At 37.8% G+C, this 25,682-nt stretch overlaps 1 protein-coding gene and 1 long non-coding RNA gene across 2 annotated transcripts in view; one reads left to right on the top strand and one right to left on the bottom strand.

Moving 5' to 3' along the window:
* OIP5 (Opa interacting protein 5) overlaps nucleotides 1-4,691 on the top strand; it is a 10,306-nt gene extending 5,615 nt beyond the window's left edge. Inside the window, exons 4-5 of the mRNA XM_081048808.1 lie at nucleotides 784-865; nucleotides 4,488-4,691. Coding sequence (XP_080904934.1) covers nucleotides 784-865; nucleotides 4,488-4,583 — 178 coding nt within the window. The 3' untranslated portion in view covers nucleotides 4,584-4,691. The remainder of the gene's footprint in view (nucleotides 1-783; nucleotides 866-4,487) is intronic.
* Nucleotides 4,692-10,197: 5,506 nt separating this feature from the next.
* Nucleotides 10,198-25,227, bottom strand: LOC308497765. Its single transcript, XR_013993367.1, has 3 exons — nucleotides 25,100-25,227; nucleotides 23,535-23,616; nucleotides 10,198-16,828 (listed from the first exon to the last, which is right to left on the bottom strand). It is a non-coding gene; the product is annotated as an uncharacterized lncRNA (long non-coding RNA).
* Nucleotides 25,228-25,682: the final 455 nt, after the last annotated feature.

Here is a 25,682-nt window from a genome sequence, read left to right as displayed (position 1 = left end):
GTAGCATGAGTCTGGGAAGACAATCTATATCAGTGTTGGTTGCCAGTCACAGAAAACCTAACAGTGGCTTTAACAAGTAAGGGGTGGGGGCGGTTGGCCACTCCAGGAGTCTTCTAATGGCTCAGCTGTGACAGAAGCATCTCTGGCTTTCTTGGCCTTTTCCTCTTGGATGCAAGATGCTGCTGCAATTATAAACATTATATCTATAGACGGTAGCATCCCCAACTGGAAAGAAAAGGATATGGGAAGTATGAGAATGGTCTTTTATGAGCAAAATAATTATTGGCTAGAACTATGTCACATGATCTCCTTAAGCTGGGAAAGCAAGTATGTGACAACGGAATGATTGCCACAATTGGCTTAGAACAGTTATGGTTCATTTCCTAGGACTGGGCACACAGCTGCCCTAAGCAAAATCTCAGTTCCACTAGCAACAAAGAAGTGAGAAATGGCAACTAACAGTATTTGTCATAATGTGATTGCTTTTCTTCTAACTGCTACAGGATCTACTGGTGGCGTGTGAAGCTTATGATTATTCATATGACCCTGGTTTTTGTCTTTAGTTTTTCCTGGGATAATTTTGTCTCCTGTATTTGGCTGGCAAGGAGAATCTTTCTGATTGGGTTAATGGAGAATTTGTTTTTCCTACAAAATACATTATGAATCTTGAAATGGAAATCAGAAGGCAGTCTTTGCTTGACAGATATTTCTTTAGAGGGCAAGTTTGGTTCATTGATAATCTTAACTGTAGTATGGTACTAATATTTTCTTTCTCTTTTCTAGCTATCTCTTAAAAACAAAAGCCGTAGTAAAGGCATCTGAGATGGATATTCACAACATGCCTCTACCAGAAAAGGTTGCAGAGGTAAAATTTCATGATTGTTGGGTGTTTCCTGTAATATAGACAACTCCTACTAATTTGTACCCATGAACTTGGGGACGATGCAATGGTGTGATACTCCACCAGTCCTTTATAACTTGGTTTGACATGCCTTATGGAATTTGTGACACAAAGCAAAATGTAAAAGCCATGTTGTAAGGTCTAGTTCAGGAGGAGGTAGAAAGCTTCTCAGCTCCTGCATTCCTGTGGTCTCCTCTATGCTGGGAATGAACACCATCGTCTTTCATAGATCTCTTTGCAAGGACCATATACTTAAATGTCTGCAGTGTACCATGGACGCCCCTTCCCCAGCAAAACAGCCATAACTGAAGAAAATTATAAAGAACACAATCTTAAATCTGTAGACATTTTCCTCAAGGCATAAAGCAAATGAAGAGACTTTTTTCCCCCCAAGAAAATCTACTAAACCAGCTCTTCCAAGGAATTGACTTTATTTTTTTAATTTTTCAATTACAGTTGACAGGCAATATTATAGTAGTTTCAGGTGTACAGTATAGTGGTTAGACATTTATATAATTTATGAAGTGATCCCCGTAAATCTAATCCACTGGGTACCATACATTTTTATTATAATATTATTGACTATTCACTATGTTGTACTTTACATCCCTGGCTGTTTTGTATATGCCAGTTTTGTACTTTTTAATCCCTTCTTCTGAACCCCCTCCCATCTGGCAACCATCAAGTTTATTCTCTGTATGAGATTGTTTCTGTTTTGATTTTTAGATTCCACATGTAAGTGAAATCACTTATTTGGTATGTCTTTCTCGGTCTGATTTATTTAACTTAGCATAATATCCTCTAGGTCCATCCGTGTTGTTGCAAATGGTAAAATATCATTCTTTTTTGTGGCTGAGTAATATTCCATTGTATTCCAAAAGTATATGTACCACATCATCTTTATTCAACTGTCTATAGATGGACACTTACCTTGGCTATTGTATATGAAATGTCCTTTTTTGTCCTTTATGATAGCCTTTGTATTAAAGTCTGTTTTGTCTGATACAAGCCTTATTACTCTAGTTTTTTCCTTTCATTTCAATTTGCATGAAATTTCCATGGCTTTCAGTCTGTGTCTTTCGATCTGAAGTGGTTCTCCTGTAGGCAGCATATGTATGGGTCTTGTTTTCTTCTCCATTTCAGCCAGCCTGTCTTTTGATTGGAGCATTTATTCTATTTAGATTTAAAGTAATTATTGCTACATATGTAGTTATTGCCATTTTATTCACATTTTTTACCTTTTTTTCCCCCTCAAAGAAATCCCTGTAGCATTTCTTGCAATACTGGTTTGGTGGTAATGAACTCCTTTAGCTTTTTCTGGTCTGGGAGGAATTGACTTTATTTGAAACAGTGTGTGGGATATTCAAGTCTAAGGGTGCTGCCCCAAAAGAAGGAAGTTTTGGTAATAAGCAATTCAGAGAAGGCTGGTCCTTCCATGAGAGCAAGAAGCTAAACCTTAGTTTATAAAAGAGAATCAGGGAAATAGACATCTAAGAAGAGCTCTCCTGGGGTTTGGAAGAAAAACACTGGCCTTAAACACTACCCCTGCCGAGGGGTCTGAATTTAAGGGTTAGACTGGAGCAATTTATGTTCCAGAGCATTGTCAAAAACAATAGAGCAATCACCCGGCAGTTAGTGGAGGCTGACAGCCAGGTGTGATGCTAATGGCAGCAGACAGCCTCCACAGAGATCTGGGAAAGAGGGAAAGCGTCCTGCTAAAACCACTGTCATTCCAGGGTGACTGCACCTGGCCAAGGCTGTGTCCTCTGAGGAGCGACTTCAGAGTCTTCACACTGAGGGAAACAGACATCAACAAGATAGGCTAGCTGGCTCACTAAACAGATAAGCAGACACCACAAGAAGGGGTGTGTGTGTTGTGTTTAGTACGCAGAGTTGCTGCAGTATATTATCCAAACTATCCAATTTTCAATAAAAAATTAGACACACAAAGAAAATATGATCTATATGCAGGATAAAAAGCAGGCATCAGAAATTGTCTTTTAAAGGGCCCAAATGTTGGGCTTAGCAGACAAAACCTTTAAAAGCAGCTATTATACGTCCAAAAAACTAAAGGAAATCATGCTTAAAGAAGTAAAGGAAGGTATGATGACAATGTCTCATCAAATAGATGATATCCCTAAAAGAGAAATGATAAAAAAGAACCAAATAAAAATCCTGTGAGTTGAAAAGTACAATAACTGACATGAAAGATTCACTAGAGGGGCTCAATAGATTTGAACTGGCCAAAGAATCAGCAAACTTTTAATAGATTGATGAGCTTATGCAATCTAAAGAGCAGAGAAAAAGAATGAAGGAAAATGAACTGAGCCTGAGAGACCCGTTGGGTACCAGCAAGCATACCTAAGTCTGCTTTGGTGCTGGGAGTATGAAAAGGAGAAAAACTTTTCAAGGAAATAATGGTTGAAAACTTTTCAAATTTGATGAAAAACATTAACCGACATATTTGAAACCTCAACAAGCTCGGGTAGGATAAATGCAGAGAGCTGTAGTTCAACATATCATAGTAAAAACGTTGGGATATAGACAAAAAGAAAAAAAAATCTTGAAAGCAGCAAAAAGAAAAATAATTCATTACGTCCAAGGGCACCCCAGTAAGATTAACAGGCTCTAGAGCAGGGGTGTCCAAACTGCGGCCCGTGGGCCAACTGCGGCTCGCAATCCATTGTTAATTGGTCTGCAGCAAATTCCAGAAATATATTTAGTTTACTTAAAGAAACCAGGTGAGGCAATAGTACTTCACCTTGAGTGAGTGGCCCAGCTGTTTGTGTATTTTAACGCACATGGTCCTTGGTGAAAAATGTTGAAAAAAGTTTGGACACCCCTGCTCTAGAGTTACCTGTTTAAGCAAAACAATTTCCTGATGAATTTTGGATATTCTTGTATCTTGGACCGTAAAAAGTAGGTTTAGTGTACTGTGCCATTTATGTCAGAAATAAGACTTACTTTGGTTAACCCTGACTTCAACAGAAGACTGTTATCCATTATTCTGTACTCCATGGTAAGTTTATGAGTCTTTAGTACATGTTGCAGGTGAGTAACACCACTGTTTGGTTCTAGATATAGCTATTCTAAGGTTAAAGAGCTATTGAAAATTATCTAATTACAACAAACATCTGTGCTAAACCTGACAACCGGAGCTACTTTTGAAGACCATTAGCGGAATATTAAAGGTATTTTTTTACTGTGAACAAAGAGTTAGGTTCTTGCCACTAGGAAAGGAGGGAAGACTAGTCAATGCTTCTGTCTCCACAAGCTTTCTTACCCTAGTCTTGTCTTCCTTACCAATTGTTTGGAGTTTCAACCTGGTGAAAAGGGGTAAGAAGGAGGGAGACAGAAGCCGTAACGCTCTGCAATGGCTGGTCTTTTTTCATGTGAAACTTTATATCTGAGGATCTGACTGTACTCTGTGGTATAAACTTCTTTAGAAATAGAACCAATGCATTTATGAAATGTGTGGAGATATTGCCAGCTCCCATCACTCACTTAAATTTGAAGTGACTTCTAGAACCAGCAAATTGAGAGTTAAGCTTAAGATGCCCTGATATCTGTATATTTCTCTTCCCAGCTGAAAGAGAAGATAATGTTAACGCATACTCACTTAAATTCACTGATGGACATTCTGAAGGAAGCGACTCCTGACCAGTCCAAGCAAGAAAACTGACCCCAAACCAAAGGTTGAGTATCAGAGTCAGGCCTCGACGGCTGTCTTCAACATCAGGTGCTGTTTGATCATTTCTTGAGAAAGATCGACTTTAAGAATGGATATGAAAGGTGGTTTATTGTGTTTGCTTCTAGGCTGATTTCCCAAATCATTTGTGAAGCTATTTCTAGGAGATGAGAAACTTCTGTCCAGGTTTCAAAGCTATTTACCTTAAGAACTTATTTTAGCTGCTTTTCAATGTCATAATACTTATTTCTGAATATATCTTTAACTGTAAATTTAGGGATTAAGAGGCAATGTCCCATGAATGTGTTGATCTAAAGATGCATGGTTGGTCTGAAAATAAAGTTGTACTTAATGTTGATGACTATGATTCCTGCATGGAGCTGTTAGATGAATACTGAGAATCATTTTTTTCTTATCTAAAATACAGATACGTACATATTCTGTAGGTAATATTTAGTAAGTTGTATGATATACAATTTTTCTTTCTCTTTTCATTTGGAAACTGAGCTTAATAGGGTAAGAATGAAAGGCATAATAAAACCTCAAACATTCTCCTAGTTTGTTTTACATAGCACTCTGGCTCAGTAGCTTGTATTATTCATTTAATAAGTATTTATAATATGCTAGTCACTGGGGATAAAAGGTAAGCAGAAACAGCCACTCTCCTCACAGTGCCTCTAGTCTAGTCAGAGATGGACGGTCAAATAACCACACGAAAACATGTAAAATTGTAACTAGTAAGGGTTTAAAGAAAAGGGACATAGAACTGCAGCACATGTAGTAGGTAACTGACCTGGTCTTGGGGTCCAGGAAGGCCTCTGAGGAAGTGAAGTTTCAGTAGTGGTCTGAGAGAGAAGGAGGCACTAAGGTGGTGGAGGGAACAGCCTGTGCAAGGCCCTGAGGCCCTCCCAAGCCCTGCAGGAGTTCTGGTGGCCAGAGACCAGGAGACAAGGCCTCACTTGGACTCCTGATGATGTTTGTTTTTATCCCTAGAACAAGGGGAAGCCCTTAAAGAATGTTAAAGGAGATGGCCTATGACAGGATCATTTTCTTTTTCAGAACCTCATTATGAGTGTCCTGTGGAGAATGGGTGGGAGGGCCGTTAAGCCCACCACTAAAGAGGGGCTGACACTAGCACAATAAAGAGATGATATAGTAAAGCCGAGCATGGTGCATAGAGAGCTTAAGTTGGTTCAGATGTAGCTAGCGGGTTGTTTTTTTAATAGCAGATTCTTTACATTTTATACTGCATAAAGCACATTTTCCTTTAAAAATACCTTAAAGTGGAGAAAAAAAAAATCTGATTTGCTTTATGCTTTTCAGTTGCGAAATATGGTTCTATAAGCAAGGGTGAAAACTCTGGTAACAAAGAGTACAAGAAAATACTATATTGAATCATCCTGGGGTTTTCATTGTATGTGGGTTATGTTTGCCTCAACATATTTGTCTAAATATAAAAGCAGTTCTTATGTAGCTATTTTCTTTAACCTTTTTTTTTTTAATTTATTGGGGTGACAATTGTTAGTAAAATTACATAGATTTCAGGTGTACAATTCTGTATTACATCATCTATAAATCCCATTGTGTGTTCACCACCCAGAGTCAGTTCTCCTTCCATCACCATATATTTGATCCCCCTTTACCCTCATCTCCCACCCCCCACTCCCCTTACTCTCTGGTAACCACTAAATTATTGTCTGTGTCTATGAGTTTTTGTTTCTCATTTGTTTGTCTTGTTCTTTTGTTGTTTTTGGTTGATATACCACATATCAGTGAAATATGGTTCTCTGCTTTTTCTGTCTGACTTATTTCACTTAGCATTAGAATCTCAAGATCCATCCATGTTGTCACAAATGTTCCTATATCATCTTTTCTTACCGCCGAATAGTATTCCATTGTGTATACATACCACAACTTCTTTATCCATTCATCTATCGAAGGACGTTTTGGTTGTTTCCATGTCTTGGCCACCATAAACAAAGCTGCAATGAACATTGGAGCACACGTGTCTTCATGTATAAATGCTTTCAGATTTTTTTGGGTAGATACCCAGGAGACGGATTGCTGGGTCATATGGTAATTCTATTCGTAATTTTTTGAGGAACCTCCACACTGCCTTCCATAACGGCTGCACCAGTCTGCATTCCCACCAACAGTGGATGAAGGTTCCTTTTTCTCCACAGCCTCTCCAACACTTGTTACTATTTGTCTTATTGATGATAGCCATTCTGACTGGGGTGAGGTGATATCTCATTGTGGTTTTTATTTGCATTTCTCTGATGATTAGTGATTTTGAGCATTTTTTCATGTCTATTTGCCATTTATATGTCCTCTGGAGAAATGTTTCTTCAGGTCCTCTGCCCATTTTCAATTGGGTTGTTTGTTTTTTTGTTGTTGAGTTTCATGAGTTCTTTGCATATTTTGGATATTAGCCCCTTATCGGAGGCACTGTTTGCAAAAATCTCCCATTCAGTTGGTTGCTTCTTTATTTTGTCGATGGTTTCTTTTGCTGTGCAGAAGCTTTTGAGTTTCATAGTCTCATTCGTTTATTTTAGCTTTTACTTCCGTTGCCTTTGGAGTCAAATTCATAAAATGCTCTTTGAACCCAAGGTCCATAAGTTTAGTACCTATGTTTTCTTCTATGCAGTTTATTGTGTCAGGTCTTATGCTTAAGTCTTTGATCCATTTTGAATTAATTTTGGTACATGGTGACAGACTGCAGTCTAGTTTCATTCTTTTGCATGTGGCTATCCAGTTCTCCCAGCACCATTTATTGAAGAGGCTGTCTTTCCTCCATTGTATGTTTTTAGCTTCTTTGTCAAAAATTATCTGTCCAATTTCCTTTAACCCCTTGATTGCCATTTTTTGGTAGACTTTCAGTAGAAAGTTAAATGCTTGAACTTGACATCAAGTTAAGCTGGCTAGTTTTACTTAAACAGATTTCTTTTCCCAAATACAAATTACATGCTCACTCTAGAAAAATACAGATATGGATGTGTGATAATAAAGGGTGTGTACACTTCCCTTTTCATTTTTGAGAGGCATAATATAGCATTCTGGGAAGTGAGCAGGCGGAGCCGAACTATTTGGAGTCAAGTTGTGTGTTGGGTACTTATTAACCATGAACTTGAAGAATTTATTTAAATTCTTGAAAAATAGGGATTAAAAACTGAGGGGGTATAGTGAGGATTAAAAACGAGTTAAAGAATACATCTAATGTAATTAGAGCAGTGCTTAGTTTAATAGTAAGTACTAAATACTAGTTATTATCATCTTCATGAGTGTGGATACACACGAAGAGATAAAACAAAGGCAATTACATTTTTAACATTCTGCAACCTGCTTTACACACAATAAATGTCATGGACAATTTTCTGCCCGTGCATATGCAAATTTATTCATTTTTAACACTTGCATATGATTCAATTATATGAATATGTCAGAACTGAACCATTTTTATATTGGATCCTTGTCCATATGTTTGCATATCTGTACTGATATTTCTGTAGAAGGGACTCCTAAAGTGGGACAGAATCAAATGTGTATTTACAATTTTAATATTATGTCTTCCATAAATGTTGTACTAATTGATACTCTCACAAATAGTTGGCTTTATGAACATGCTTTAGGTGGTGTAAGAGCTCTGGGAATCTAACAGATGATAGGGTGGCTGATATTAACAGATTCTAAGGCTATTTTATTTAGTTTGATACCATTTAGCATTGTATATATGTTGAATTAAAGCAGTTTCAAAATTCCACGTAGTTAGAATAAAATTGCATATTGAAGTTCCCCGCGTTGTATACCTTGAGCTCCTTAACGGAAGAAATCATGTTACTGTAACCCTAACATCTAGCACAGTACCTGGAATGGAGTTTATCAGTGTGTGTTAAATGAAGTCTTGTAGACAAAGGAACTATTACATAGTAGTTTCACCACAGAAACCACATAGCTTTTGTCTGTCTCCATTTAATAATAGCCAATTCCAAGAAAGTTTGTAACATCTACTTTACTTTCTACTATTTAAACTCCTTTTCTCTGAATCAAGGATCTTAGTGTTAAAACCTCTTTAACTTAATCAACATTTAAATATTAAATATAAAAGGATCTTAAACGCTTCATATATTTTAAATAGGAAGGATTCCCTGAAATATTTGTCATTATGGTACTTAGCTTGGCATTTCTTTAGCAGAAACATTTATTTGCTCATAGACCCAGGTTAAGGTTGGCTCCAAAGGTAAACGGGGAATAGCACAAGTTTAAATGGGATGCCTCTTTCTTCAGATGGCTGCCTGTATCCTTGGACTATACCAGAAGCCACAACTTGAGTGTCAGGAAACCTGGATCCTTCGTCTTTTCATTTTGACATCAGGAGCCTACCTCAGCACAGGTCTGTGGATAGGTTCCTTTTCTCGTCTCCATAATTTACTGCATTATTAGAAATTACCCATTCCAAGTAACACACAGTGAAATTTCAGTACATTCTCAGCTCATGCTGCTTTATTGCCAAAATAGATATATATATATATATGTACATATATATATATATACACACACATACACATACACACACACAGGTGCAGAGTTACCAACTCTTAAAGCAGTTCCATTTTACATCAAAGAATAAAATATCTTCTAAAATCCCTTGTAAAGATGCATAGATTAAAAAGCAAGCTGCCTTTTGTAATACTTTAAACATTCAATCAAAGTGTTAACAACGAGTACACCAATCGTGCCATGGAGAAGATGCAGAACAGCAACTAAAAACAGTGAGCAGCAACTGTAATTGACAGTACATAAAACTATGTGAAGGGTACTATATAATATGAATCTTTTTGATTACAAGTGATGGATGATTTTAAGGTAAGCACCAAAACTGTTCTGTTGTTTAAGGACTGATGATAATGTACTGCCAGAATTCCTTTCTTATCTCTGGGAGAAAAGTATATTTTAATCAATGGCATAACATACCATCACCACAGGAGACAATCTTTTGAAAAATGCCAGTACCCTTAAGATATCTGTCTATTCTGACTTAGGAATATGAGTTTCTGGAGAAATTGTGATGTCTGGTTTTCTAATAATTTTTGATATGCCTTAGTGGAAAAATAGGAACAGTTTAGAGAAACTCTGTCCTTAAATCTTTGTTGGTTTCATTGGCAGACATGTGGTTAATAAGTGGCAAAGAGAAAATTTACATATGGGGTGACATCTCACTTCCTGTATTTGAGTGGAGACCAAACACTGCAATGACTTTGTTAATTCAGTTGTGAACTACTAGAAACTTACCATTACACTTAAACATTCCCAAAGCTATCTGGAGTAAAATCCCACAGCAAAGAAAATGAGGTTAAAACAATTTGGAAAAATTATTTTTCAACCTGGAAGGGGCCTAGTGAAAAATCATTTAGTCTAATCCCTCTTCTATTTAGGCCTCTTTCAGATATAATGAATTCCATTTGTAAATTATTATTGTCAAAATTACTTGTAGTTATAAGGGTTATTCCAAAGGCAGAAATCTTCTCAAAAATTTTAATAAATTTACCACAATAAACATCTATTATCTTCATCAATCAAGAAAATAAATGGCAAGGTTTTTTCTTTTTTTCATAATGGGAAAACTTGCACCTATTTACCTGGCATTGAAAGCTTTAGGCAAAAAACTATGCAGTCTGACCAAATCATCAAGAATAAAACTCTGGCTATTAAAAAAAATTAACAAAAAAATTAATGTAATACAGTAACAAAAGAGAAACCAAACCACAGCTGTGCCAACATTTTCATGATTATTTCCACAAAACACAGCGGTCTCCTTTGCTGCAAGGATCCTTTATAGCTGGTCAATACCAGTACAATCCAGAAGAGTTGCCTAGTTATCTGAAAATCCTGGAACATAGGAAGTATGTGCATATTGCTCCTATTTGTTTCCAGGATACTACCCTGTTCCGAAAATAACACCTAGTTGGACAATCAGCTCTAATGCGTCTTTTGGAGCAAAAATTAATATAAGACCTGGTCTTATTTTACTATACAAGACTAGGTCTTATATTAATTTTTGTTCCAAAAGACGCATTAGAGCTGATTGTCCGACTAGGTCTTATCTTCAGGGAAACAAGGTAGTTTTAAGAGATGCAAACTTAAGCCACATACCCCATACCTAATTGTTTTACGTACTTCACCCTTGTATTCCCTACTTTTCCTACCCTTTCTGAAACTCTGCACCTTTCTGATTAGTGTAGCCATAGCAGCTTATTTATTTATTCAACATGCTTAATTTGTGCCTTTTGTATTGTTGTTAAACATGCTTGGGGACTAATGGAGCCAGGCAAGAGGTTAGAGCGTGAGTACTATTATGCTCTATTCCCGAGTTTGAATGTCTTGTGGTTCCCCATTTATCTTCTAGCTCCCATTTTCAATGGAAGTAAGGTAACCTTTAATTAGAAAATGAAAATAATCCAAACAATAAAGTCAAGCTATTGGTTTAAGTCTCTATCACTTCATTAGTAAGTGCATATATGTAATTACTAGCAAACACATAACACTGGACATTTTCCGTCATGCATTAGAATATTGGTACTCTAAAATCAAGTCATGGGCCTGCCACTATTGACTGCACTTTCATCCAGACCCAGTTTTAAACATGCACAGTTTAAATCCCTTGATTCAGAGGAAGGATACATGCAAAGTTTGAACCAAAAATGTAGTTTAATAAAGTGATTGCTTAGAAATGCAGGCAGATGCTCTACATCTATCACAATGCTGCTTCAGAACCGTGGTACAAAAGTTACACAAAACGGTTAAAATTAGGACCACTATTCAGTTATAAAAGGCTGGTCCTTTAGGGTAGAGAATGATGTAAAAACTCGGAAAAGAATTGAGAGATGCTTCTGGAGCAGTAAGTTTTCTTGGCCATTTACTGACTGCTACAGCATAGAGCGTAGGTAGGGATGGTAAAGACGCTTAGGCAGAATGGTTTCTTTTCTGATTCACATTAATGAGCATTGCCTGTAAAGCTCCCTGGGAAAAGGAGTTTATGAACAGCAGAGCTAATACAATGTAAACTCAAAATCAATGCCCTGAAATTTAGCATAGCCCTCTGCTTTTGAACTGTTGGCCAACGGTTCCTTCCAAATATGGTATAATTAATAGCTAAGCAATGTTCTAAATAAACTAGAAGTAATTTGCTTGCATCAGCAGCACCATGAGAATGTAAACTCCTGGAGGCCAAGGGTCTCTTCATATTTTGCATATTACAGGTACACAAAGAGTAAACATGAGACCACAACAATGAAAAGTAACCGCATACTTTTGAGATTACAAAAACTTACAGCACATTTTAGCATTTAGAACTATTAACGTGGCTGTGAAGGGTAATCTTTAATTGTTCTAAGTAACTAAGCTGTTGGCATTACAGTAATATGCAGTGATGTCCTCATGATCATGCAGATGTCTCAATATTGCTTGGTTATTCCAGTGTCTCTAACACCAACTGATGGTGTCGGATATTTAAAGAGGAGCTATAATCAATTTAGTACAGCCTTTCCCCTCTCCTTTGGAGTTGCCAGAGAAGAAGTAAATACTCTATAGGGACTATTTTCTTAGATCTATTCCAGTTTTAGTCTCCCCTCCAGCAAAACAAGGGAACATAAACCCACACTTTTCAAGGATCTTCAAGGTGCTGAATGGCCAAGAAGGCATGAAGTCACCCCCATCCCATTATATCCTGATGTGAGTTATATGATTCCTCAGGTCAAGAAGCTAGTTTGCTGGGTTCTTGTGACAATAAGCAGTCACAGGCCATAGGCCTAGCACGTCTACATTAGACAAGGTTTAAAAACCCAACACTCTCTTTGGCCAGTCTCTTCAATCCTTTTGTTTTACACCTTTAAATGCTAACTCCCCTAAATTAGCCGTAGGCATGAGGAAAAGCCAGCTATCCAAGTTATCTGGTTTTTTCAACCCTAAATACACTACAAACTTTTCCTTTTAAAAAATGCACCCAGAAAACTAATGGAAAAAGATAAGGTGACAAAGCAAAAAGTATGCTGTTAGCCTGGTGCTAAAAGCAGAATCCATACACGATGGCTTTTGTGGGACTGCCTTAGGAGTACATTTGTTTCCAGGTTAAGTAAGCACTAGAAGTTTAATTCAATGGCTGTTAACACTCTGTTCTAGGAAACAAATAGGGTCTTTAACCTTTAACTTACACAAAAGTTGCTATTTTTCACACTGACATATTCAGATACATTCATAGTTTTAAAAGTACCTTTTATATGCTCTTTATCTAGAACATCTTTTTGTGCAACTGTTAATCGCAGAGCCTCACAAACTCAAGTAGCAATACTTCCTCTACAACCTTGGTAATGCAACTTCTCTACATGCAAAACTGTTATTGCTACTAAAATTCCACCTCTTGAAAATTATTCATTTAATGGCTTTTTTTTTTTGCAACAGGAAATATCCTTTCCTATATACTGTGCTACTTTGCATTCATTACCTTTTCAGAGGTATTTTTTTAAAAAATGTTTAAATGCTTTTCAGAAATGGATTCTCACAGGCACTAAACTACTTGAGCCAATACAACTACTAAAAATACACTGAGAATGTAACCCTGGGGCCCTGGAGATCTGCTGCCAAAAAATTTGTCTAAGCTTGTTTCTACACAGGAGACACACCACATTAAAATAGTTTTACATTTCCTATCATGCTAACTGTAGAACCTGTGCCAGTAAATCCTGGACTCTCCTAATACCAAGATTTAAAAATCACCTAAAAGAACTGCCATTTCCAAACTGCCATTTCCTCTAAAGGCAGCTTTTAGAGGTAGGCATTTCTTTTCCACAGAAAGCTGTCTTACGTTTTCAGAACAGAACAACTTTTATGTCTATAAAGAAAGTAGAAAAAAGTGAAAGCTGTCTGAGGCAGCTTACTATAACCAAGCAAGAGTTACTACAGGGCAATCTAGGAAGGCTCCATCAGTTACATTCCCAACCCTCATGAAACGGTCTGGAATTCCATCAATACACAATTTAGCAGATTTGGAAATAGGAAAAGCCTGTGACAAATTACTCTATGGCACTGAACTACTGACCAGTGTTCTTCTGTTAGCATGCTGCAAATAGGGAATGTAAATGGTCTGCAGATTAGAAAAACACTCAAGCAATTAACACAGCATCTCAGTTAAGACATTCAAAATATACTTGCTTGATGCAAAAGGAGTAGGAAAATAATAAACCTAGGACATATAATGTGAAAACAGCGTAAGAACAATTTCACCTCAAACTGAGAACAAAGTAGAATCGTAAAATGGGGCCTCATTTTAATTTGAGGTTTCATAAGACACAAAGGCAGCTGGTTTCCAGCTACCTTGTGGAAAACTAAGTATCCTCAAACACAGTATTTCACATTATGACCCCACATTTCTGTTCATAAATGAGTCTTTTTGGCCTAATCTCCTTTCCCCAGGTAGTATATCATGGATACAGAAATTTATGAAAAAAGATTTTCCACTCTTTTTACACTATTGGTTATTAAAATAATTCATTCTGAAGTTTAAATTATAACTAGGTTCATGCACTAACCTCTAACATGGCAGGCACTACAATACGCTACCAAGCACTAATGCTTACAAAACTATACACATCTCAAAATGGAAGACATTGGTGATTTTGTTGTTCTTAAACAACTTGTAACATTTGTCCACAAGTATTAAAATATACATATATATATTTCTATTGCACATATCCCGTTTTTAACTTTTTAAAAGAAAAACTGCCAGCTAACAGATGAGCAAAGGAAGCAGGTACAGCTATAGATCAAGGCATAGTCCTGCCTAAAATTACAGCTTTTGTCACCAAGAAGGGCACCAAAATAGACCAGGAAAAAATGTAGATGTATTAAGTAAACACTGGGCAAGTACGACTGGAAAATACCCATTTTGTTAAATGCCATTTGGTGACAAGATGCAGAAACAACATGAAAGAGCATTAAAAGGTAGCTGTCTTAGTTGTGAAATGAGAAAATAAAAAGCAACTGGAGAGGCTGAGTCTGATACATATTCAAATAAGTGGCCCTGAGATGGTTTCACTGGTGCTGATAGTACAGGGTCCCTGTTTCCTGCCAATGATCTTACCCCAAAAATCGTCAAAAACACCTGGGGAGGACGGGTAACAGACAACTGAACATCCAAATTCTCCATAACATATGGTATTTTCAACGTACCAATGGGATGGACCCATGTATGAAAGTTCCATTCTGTCCTTAACAATACCAAAATACTAAAATATCAGGAAGTGGCTGGGAAGTTAGAGAAAAATTTAAGTTACCTTTATCCAAAGTTATTTCTATGCTTTACCACTTAGTAACAGCCCTCAATTAAAGGAAATTATGTATTTACCTCTATGATGTAATTAAAACGCTTCCTGTGCCAATTCAAATTGGTTGACCAATTAAACTAATCATTAAGAGTGCTCAACATTTCCACTTTTTTGCCATTTCTACCACTCTCAATTTTTGGTAAATCTGAAGTTTTCAGCATCATTGCATGTATAGCCTTGGGAAAACATTCCCTAAACCAGAGATGATCTTGGATGGTTTGTTTTTAATTTCATCTGAGAAGCTTTAAATCCTTTCTCTGCTCACAAAGACTCATAAAGGTTTCACTCTTATGTAAAGACCTGACAATTCATACACTGGTCCTCTGTTGATTTTTAAGAACAGCTTTACGACTATAGTCTGTTCATCATATAGTATAAGTTTTAAGGGAAAAGAAGGAAGATCCATATGTCTTATTGGAACTATTTTTCTCGTTTGAGGTTTTTGTCAGACCCTGAATTTCTTCTAATGTACCCTGACCTAACCACAAGTTTGGGAACACTGCTTCTGAGGCCGGTTCTCTGATGAGCAAGTTAAGTTCCAACTGGAGAAAGTTACCTGAGTCCCAGCCTACACAGCCGAACATTACAGCTATCTAGAAAAATAAATCAAGCATCCAAGTACCTATCTTGAGCCAAAGGAAAAAAGTTATTTAAGATTTTACAAAAAACAGAGCTACAGAATATAAAATGCCATAAAGTCAGGTGGAGCTGCACAAGGCATTTTCACATCTTTTTCTTAGAAGGGAGTTATACGGAAACTTATCATCTCCCCCAACCCCCCATTCCTCCATGTCCAAAGTTGAAGGCAGGTTATACTGTAGGGTCCATCCCATCTTCAGAGCAGAAAAACCACATGTCACCTTTCTTCCAGCCTAGCAGCACAGAAAACCATCTCAAGAGCTATATAAGACTCCATAAAGAAGAATGAAGTAATTGGTAATATAGCAGCCTCTCATCCTACAGAGGTGAATAGGGTTCCATCACTGGACTCAAAACTTTTGTTTCTTTTTACCAATCTTTCACTAAACCCAAGCATGCATTCATAGGGTTAGCAGCTGCAGTGTGGTCCTTTGAAGAATGAAAAACATTTAAAAATACCAAATGTCCAAAGACTTCTTAGAAAAAAACAGCTTCTTTTTCTAGGAGAAAAATTCCTCTTCTCATTCAAAAATGTGGATTCACACATGTAAAAATATGGATTTTTACAGAGATTGGGATGGTTTATTCATATATGAAATTAACCTTTGCAATATTTTGTCTTTATGCTTCTTTATCACATCAAAGGTTTTACTGCAAAACTGGACCTTTGTTCTTATCCAGTTAATCTATCGCAGGATGAGCCAGTACTTAGATACATATGTAATTTTTTAGCATCTCTTTCATTTCAGAGTTCAACACATTATTTGGAATTTGCTACTGCAGTCTCAACTGTGCTTATTATGATAGTGGCTGAAACTGGAAGATATTTAAAGAAAACTCTAATGTCATCCATACTTGCTATTTATATGTAAGTCTTCTTGTTGGGAACAAAAGGTAGAGAATTCACAAATACCACCATCTAAGCACCTGTTTCAAATTAAACATCAGCCTTCAGGTTGCAAGATAATCTCTTTACAATTAAGAAAGTAGCAGCAGAAAACACATGTCAGTTGCTTCTTTCTTCCTGGAGAAGTCTGTAGGATAACTGCACCCTAGGATCTTCTCTGAGTTGAATTTGAGAGGTGGAAAAAAAAGAAAAGCAGCCTTTTCCAATCCAAATCATGGAGGTAAGTGTAGAGAAGAGACATCCATATTTCAAGATTAGAAAAAGTGGCTGGATAAACAAAGCAGGACTATCCACTCCAGGAGACGACACAGAAATACCTGGAAATACAAAATGAATTAAGAACAGGAAAATTAAGACAGGTATTTCTGCATAAAAAATATTTAACACATAGAAAGAAAATAATATTTACATTACATATTGCCTAGAAAAAAATGTCCAACCATAACTTGAAATTCAGTATCCTCATCACAATAGTAGAAGCAGTAGCCAGAAAAAATATATAAGTAAAATACAAAAAAGCTAGATTTATTATTAAAAAAACTTATAAATGAGATACTTAATTTCCTTTTATGCTAATGAAGTAACATATTCCAAGTTTTTACAGCCATAGAATGATTGTATATAAAACGTACATTTTTTAAAAACGTGTTTAAAAGCCGTATTGTACTCCAAATTTGATGTCTAAATATTTAAAATTCAAAAACCATATGAATCACCTTACTTTGAAGTATCTTCAACTACATAAGATACAACTGAATAATAAAAATTTTGTAAAATACAAGTAAAACAATATTTATTGTATCATGATCAAATGCAAGCATGTAAAAACATTAGCAGGTCGTTAAACCTAACACTTGTGAAACTGCAAATATATGAAAAAGTAAATCAGACAAAAAAGGGACAAATACTGTATAATTCCACTTACATGAGTTACCTAGAACAGACAAATTATTAAAGACAGAAAAGTGGAACAAAGGTGACCTGGGGCTGGGGGAGGGGAAAGGAGAGTTACTGATTAATGGACAGAGTTTCTGTGTGGGATGATGAATAACTTCTAGAAATAGATATATAAAGGTTGCACAACAATGTGAATATACTTAATGGCACCAAATTATACATTTAAAAATGGTTAAAATGATAAACTTTATATATATTTTACAATAAAAATTTTTAAATCACATATGAATATCAAAAGCTTAAATAAATTACTTTGGCTTACACAAATGGCCAATAGCAATTAGTTAACTAGTCTTCCTAACCCTCTATTTTCAGTAATTCACATATATTAAAAAAAAATACCTCAACTCTCAACTTAATTTGAGTTACTTCTTTTGGTTGAATATAAGGGTTCTGATTCAAAACTTATGAAAGACAAATATAAATTAATTCAGAATAAAATAACAGACCTACAAAATTTGCATTCATTGCAAAAGCTGCACTGGAAGTAAGAGAAAAAAAAACAGGTGATCCACAGACAGGTTTTTAGAACCCTATGGGCAACAGGGTTGTTTCATTATATTAGGTTGATGCAAAAGTAATTGCGGCTTAGGTTAAACAACAACAATTAAAAAAAAAAAACCTGCAAAAACCGCAATTACTTTTGCACCAACCTCATTCAGGCTAATTCAAAGTTCGCAGCAGCCACTAGCGCTGTTAGGCAGCTCTATGGCAAGATAATTGGCAGTAATGTTGAGGGGAAAAGAAGATACAAGCTAGGACTTTCCAGAATATATAAACCAAACAAGCATCAGAGGCCTTTAAAAAGAACACCTAGTAAGAAACCTGTCTAGATTCTTTTAAAAACATTCCTTCAGCAATAACAACTGATAAAATGCATATTCATTATATGTAAACCTCATCCTCCAATTTATAACTTAATATTAGGCAATAATGCTAGAGTATCCTAAGTTTGTATTTTCTTCAAAATACCCAATTTCACATCTCAGACATGACTACCCAATTGTATACACTAAATACACATATGTATCAAACTGTAGCACCCATTCAAAAACAATTAGTCATTATAAAAGCCAAAGTTCTGACCAAAGACTGACCTACAATTCCCCATAAGATCCAAAGCACCCCCCTTCGACTGTATCTCTTCTGACCCCAACTCTCTCTTCCCCCATCGTGGGCTCCAGTAGATTCCTTGCTCTTCCTGGAATGTCAGGCATGCTCCCACCCTACAGCCTTTGTACTGGTTGTTCCCTGTGTGAGAAGACTTCCCCCAGGTATGTGCGTAGTTAATCCCCTCACCTTTACTCCAATGTTAATTTTCTCAACGAGGACTACTTTGAGCCCCTATTTAAGATTCTATTGTCCTTCCTTCCTACCCACAGATGTATTTCCACCATTCTCCTTTACCCTACTCTACCTTTCCTTTTATCCATAGCAGGTAACACTATCTAACCTACTACATAAGGTACTTATTACTGTTTCTCATTTACTGCCTTGTCTAAAATGTAAGTTCTACCTCAAAGGAATCTATTTTGTTCAATGATGAATTCCAAGCACCTAGAATAGGGTGTGACCCACAGTAAGCACTTAACTATGTACATTGATCTACAAAACTTACAAGAACAACCCTGTAAACTTGGTACCTTATTAGGCACTTCTAGGTTTCTGAAGTCACTTATTTAGTGATGTTGATTACACAAAATAACGTTGTGTTATAAAATCTGACTTGCTGCAAAGATTAAAAGGGAAAACAGGAGTTTTCAAGGCAGCACTTGGGTTAGACAGATCTAAGTCAAATGACGGTGTGATAGTCAGCTTCCAAGATGGTCCCGTTATTGCTGCCTCCTGGTATTCACATGTTTTTAGTCCCCCCTAACGAAGCATCAGGGTTGATCTATGTGACTATTGTATAATAAAGAATTTCACTGATTCTGTCCCTGAGAGGGAGAGTAAATCCTTGAAATTCACAGTAAATGTGCCAGTGGAAATTAAACAATATACTCCTAAACAACCAATTGGTGAAAGAAATCACAAGGGAAATTAGAAAATATTTTGAGACAAATGAAAACAAAAACACGACATACCAAAACTTAGGGAGACAGCAAGAGCAGTGCTTGCTAAGAGGGAAATTTACAGCTGTAAATGTTTACGTTAAAAAAGATCTGTTATCAACAACCTAACTCTACACCTTAAGTAATTAGAAAAAGAATAAACTAAATGGAAAGCTAGCAAGAAGGGAGAAAAAAAAATTGGAGCAGAGATAAATAAAATAGAAAGGCATGGCGGCCGGATGGCTCAGTTGGTCAGAGCCCGAGCTCTCAACAAGGCTGCCGCTTCAATTCCCGCATGGGACGGTGGGCTGCGCCCCCTGCAACTAAGACTGAAAACGGCGACTGCGCTTGGACCTGAGCTGCGCCCTCCACAACTAGATTGAAGGACAACGACTTGGGGCTGATGGGCCCTGGAGAAACACTGTTTTCCAATTTAAAAAAATCCTCTTTAAAAAAATAAATAAAATAAAATAAAATAGAAAAACAAAGAAAATCAACAAAACCAAAAGTTGGTTCTGACAGGGTTGTGGGAACCCCTGACTTTGTAGTTAGTTGGTCAAGTTCGGGTGGCCTAGGAATCTTCCAAAATGCAAATGCATCGCTAAAGTGAAGGAAGTCTTGTTGGAGACCAGGCCCTTTGACTTGTGGGGTCCGCATTAATTCTAGATGGTTAGTGTCAGAATTTTATCGAGGTACACTGGTTGTCAAAATAGTGACCAACAGAATGAGGAGGAAGTGATAGTTGAGTGACTTCTGAGGCAAGGTCACAGATGAGGCTGTGGCTTCTGCCTTGTCCTGGAGTGCTTGTTCCGGGAGAAGCCAGCTGCTGTGTCATGAAGACACTCAAGCAACCCTGGAAGAGGCTGACATTGGAAGGAACTGAGGCTTGCCATTACCAGCAGGAATCTGCCAGCCATGTGAATGAGCCACCACGGAATAAGATCGGATGACTGCCACCATAGCCATTATCTTGACTGCAACTTTGTAAGAGACTCCAAGCCAGAAGCTCCACCTAAACTGCTCCCTAATTCCTGACCCACATAAGCTGGGAGAGGTAATAAATGTTTCCTGTTGTTTTAATCCACAAAACTTTGGGTAATTTGTTATGCATCAATAAATTAAGTCAATATACTTTACTTCCTCTAAGGACAAGAAGAATGATGTATCATGTGAGTTAAATATTCCTTTCTTTGCTTCGTAAATAGTAAATTCAGAACACATTTCACAAAATACAATGGCTATCACTATCATTCAAATTAAGTTTTTATTATTTAAAAAAAGTGCTGGGCTTGTTGGACAGTTTCTGCCCCCAGATATGGATAGGCTATACTAATGTAAAATTAACTTCTTAGTCTCTTATCAAATATTTACTGAGTGCTTCCTTTCTTTGAGTATTTTGAATTATTTACTTGAAAGGTAACAAATGCACATGATAGGAAAAGGTGAAATAAGGTACAGTGTTTCTTGCATATCCTGTTAGAGAGCTTCTATGGTTATGTAAAACCTGTATATAAGTAGATTTATTTCCTCCCCACAAATGAAAGCACACTATACATCTTGTTCTGCACCTTGCTTTTTCCTTTTAATGTACATTAGAGATCATTCCATATCAGAACTTAAAGCTACCTTCTAAGTATACAGGCACCTAAATTTATTCACGTCACTTCCCTATAGATGGATATTTAGATTGCTACCAATATTGTGCTATACCAACGTCCAGTTTCTATTACTGTGAACCTGAACTTAATTAAGGTTCTACATCCAAGCAATAAAGCCTCTGCTCTAAAGGCGTATGATAAAGACTATCACCTAAAAGGCATTTTGCCCATCGGTTTTTATTCCTTTTCTTCATATTGAAATACAGAGGGTGCCAAACAAAATGTATACACATTTTAAGAAAGGAAAACTGTATTAAAATTGTAATACTCAAAATATAATGGTAACAAAAGATGACTACAAGTCACGTTTGACTTCTACAATTACAAGAGGTGCTCAAAGTAGTTCCCATCAGTGCCCAGACACTTCTTATTACGGCGAAATACTGCTTGAGCAACACTGACCAAAGTGTCTACATTGCATACATTTTTTTGGCACCCCCAGTGTGTATGTACATGTGCGTGTGTACACACACACGCGTGCAGGGTCTGACAAGTTCGTGAACTCATCCTAGAAAAAGTGCTACATACCTCACTGCTGAAAGTCACTGGTCACCTTCGAAGTACTCCCCTTGGGAAGCTGTGCACCTACGCCAGTGCCTAGTCCACCCTTCAAAGCAGTTTTGGAACTCTTTCTGGAATGGCCATCAGACCTTTCGTTGTATTACCCTTGATGTCCTGAATGTCATCAAAATGTCTCCCTTTCGATATTTCCTTTATCTTTGGGTAAAGAAAGAAGTCGCTGGGGGCCAGATCAGGTGAGTAGGGAGAGTGTGCCAATACAGTTATTTGTTTACCAGCTAAAAACTCCCTCACAGACAGTGCTGTGTGAGCTGGTGCATTGTGATAGAAGAGCCATGAACTGTTGGTGAAAAGTTCAGGTCATCTAACCTTTTCACGCAGACTTTTCAGCACTTCCAAATTGTAAAGTTGGTAAACTGCCCAGTTGGTACAAATTCATAATGAATAATCCCTCTGATATCAAAAAAGTTAAGCAACAAGTTCACGAACTTAATTGTCACACCTCGCATGCGTACACACATGCATTTACATGCATATATACATATATTGTTGGGAGTTCTTTTCCTTATTTTTTTTCAATTTCTTAAAATTTACCTTAACCCTTTTTTAAATATTCAATTCAGTGGTATTAAGTACATTCATATAGTTGTGCAACTATCACATCCATCTGCAGAACTCTTTATTTTGCAAAACTGAAACTCTGTACCCATTAAATAACTCCCCATTTTCCCTCCCTGCAGCCCCTGGCCATCATTCTACATTCTAAGTTCTCTATGACTTTGACTTCTCTAAGTACCTCACATAAGTCGTATACAAGATTTTATTCTTTAAAGCAGTTTTACCCTGAATGATTTTTATAAAATATTATCAATGTATATTACTGAGTAGATGATATAGGTTGAACTGTATCCTCCCCAAATCCGTATGTTGAAGTCCTAAGAGCCAGTACCTCAAAATGTGACCTTATTTGAAAAGTCACTGCAGATGTGATTAGTTAAGATGAGGTCATACTGGAGCAGGGTGGGCCCCTAATCTAATCTGACTGGTGTCCTTATAAAAGGGAAAATTTAGGGCACAGACACACCCACCGGGGAGATACCACGTGAAGAATGGAGTCATGTTGCCACAAGCCAAGGAACTACCAAAAGCTAGAAAAGAAGCCTGGAACAGATCCTTTACTAGTGCCTTCAGAGGGAGCATGGCCCTGCCAACACCGTAATTTTGGATGTCTGATCTCCAAAACTGTGAGTCAATAAATTTCTTTGTTCTAAGTCACCCAGTTTGTGGTACTTTGACACGGGAGCACTAGAAAACTAGTTCAGTAAGTATGAAACCCTATTTTGCAGATAAGGTATTGTCATTTATGAAAGCACGTATCACCTCTTGCTCTTTGAGCAACAGAACCTACTTCTGGTGTAAATTCACAAGGCATCAACACTTGGTACAGAACAGACTCATACCTAGGAACATTAAAGGTGTACTTAAAAGATTTAGAAATTACAGATTAAAATAATCAATATTTGTCTATAATTAAAACTTAAGTGAATATATTCTAAAATTTGCCTAGTAGCATATTTTATCAGCTGAACTTCCATCTAATTAAATCGGTAATTTTTTTATTTAATAAAAATTATCGGTTTGGGCAAATGATTTTTTCCTTTTTTATACTCAATACACTGCTTTTGCTGGAAAGAAGAGGTTTAGCTTAAATATCAATAATATATAGCCACTTTTGATGTTCATCTTCAGTTGAAGCTAATGATTTATTGTTCCACCTCTCTCTATATATTTTCAAGCTGCTTAAACAGTATTTGGAAGCATAAGCCACTATTACTCACTTGCCAAATCCTGAGTTCAGGGTTTTGTTTTCTTTTCGAGATGAATATACAAGTAACCTAAAAGTCAAGGAAAATGTTCTTCCTGTGATAAGGAAAAAAAAGAACGTTACAGTAAGGATACAGCCTTCACTTATGCTATATGCATTCACATGCCAGATCATTCAAACGAATCAAGCTATTCTAAAAAACATCACTATCGAAAACTATTCAGAAGGAACAATTAAGAAAGAAGTTATTCTCTACCTGCACTGGTATTAATTTTATAAAGATGTCAAAACTCTTGGAGCAGTGGCTCCCAAGTATTTATGGAATACTGTCCCCTTCGATAATGATACCGTGGACCCTATTCCCCCCAAAGACCTCTGCTTTAGTATCGATGACCACTCTCCTCTGTAAGGTAAGGAGGAAAAATGTTCCCTTCCTTTCCCTCTGTCCTGTATCTTCTTTATTCTAGATGAAATGAAAACCTACTCCTAACAAAATCAAAAGAAAGGTCTTATTTAGAAGTTCTTCTTTACCTGCTTCTTTTCAGCTCTGCTAAATCCAGGGCCAGCAAAGAGCATACCAGAAACATTCATTTGTATAATATTATGACATGTCATTGGAACAGGACTCAACTAACGTGCCAAGTTTAAACAGATTTCAACAATTCAGAAACCCAGCAACAGGAACCTTTCCCAGAATTTAACCTCAAAGATCAAGAGAGGGGTGGTAACAACGCAAACTGACAAAAGAGATACCCCATAATGTTAAACAAGAACTGAATACAAACTCCTTACAATATTACACTTTGCAACCCCACGTTACACAAATTATGTTCTGATAACAATTCCCAACTCATTTTCTCTATAAAAAAATCAGTAAAAATTGTACGGACTCCTTTAGTCCTGTGAAACAACGGTGAATTCCACCGGGACCTAAGAGCCAGCCGGGATTAATGCCCCACCAGGCAATTACCAGGCCGACCGCACGAGGACAAAGCTGCTGACCCCGACCTCAAGCTGCAGAGGTGGGGCCGCGAACGAATGAACACAGTAAACGCAGCAAGAGAAGGCGCACCACCCAGATGCAACTAAAATCCTGGACGGGGGAGGGGGAACCCGTTACACCAAATCTCAAGGTCAACGGACCAGGGACATAAAATACTCCGAGCCGCAACGGGCCCGGATTGATGCCGCAGCCTCAGGCAAAACAGCGACCACGAAGCCGTGAGGCGAGGAGTACAAATACATCAATAAAACAAAGATTTTCTTGAAAAGATAAACCGAAAGCCGACGCAGCTGCTGACAAATATACACCCGCGTGGGTGCCGTCACCGGGAACTACCCGGCAGCCACAGGCACGGCACTGAGACGAGCAGTGGTGGGCAGAGGGCCGGGTGCTGACGAGACACATCACGCAAGGCGGGGGCGGCCGTCCGGGGGCAGCTCGGGAGAAAACCCACTCGCGGCCGACTGGCCGATGCCCGCGCCAGCCGCGAGCAGGCTCCGCGCGCTCCCGTGCCCCGCCGGGTTGGGCCGCGCCACTTCCTACTCGTGCCCCCGTCGCTCGCTGTCTCGGCTTACCTCGCACGAGCCAGCAGAACTTGACCGCCCGGGGGCCGGCCCATCCCCGGCCCACAGGCGGGCATGCCGCGGAACGCCTCACTCCGCCATCTTTGCTCTTTCCCACCTCCGCCAACCCTGCGATGGCCGTTTGCGCAAGCCCGCCTCTGCCGCTGCCGCGGGGTATTGGTTGGATGACGACTTGCGCAGGCGCGTTCTCCTTCTCTTGTAGATTGGTTGGAATATACGTCAATCAATAGCGCTAGCCCCATTCTTTTCACTCTCTTTTTGTTGGACTGGGGCCCAGGGTTGAGGTAATAGCAGGGATAAATGCTTTTGTAATTCGTTTGTTAGGAATGTACAATTATTTCCTCGTAGAAGCGATGTCACTTTGTGGTAAGGTAGTCTGGCTAGGCCACATAACTATTTTAAACTACCATTAAACTGTACTAATAATTTCATTCTCAGGCCCTGCAGCTTTTAATTCTGGGCGTAGCACGAAACCTAGGCAAACAATATAACTACAGTTTGTCTCTGACTTTTGCCCATTTAGACTCTTAAAGGGCCCAAACGTTGGACTGCTGTTTACAGTGTTGGTCAATAC

This window comes from Rhinolophus hipposideros (assembly GCF_964194185.1).
Source record: "Rhinolophus hipposideros genome assembly, chromosome: 5".
Taxonomy (NCBI): Eukaryota; Metazoa; Chordata; class Mammalia; order Chiroptera; family Rhinolophidae; genus Rhinolophus; species Rhinolophus hipposideros.
This window is presented reverse-complemented; position numbering and strand designations above follow the sequence as displayed.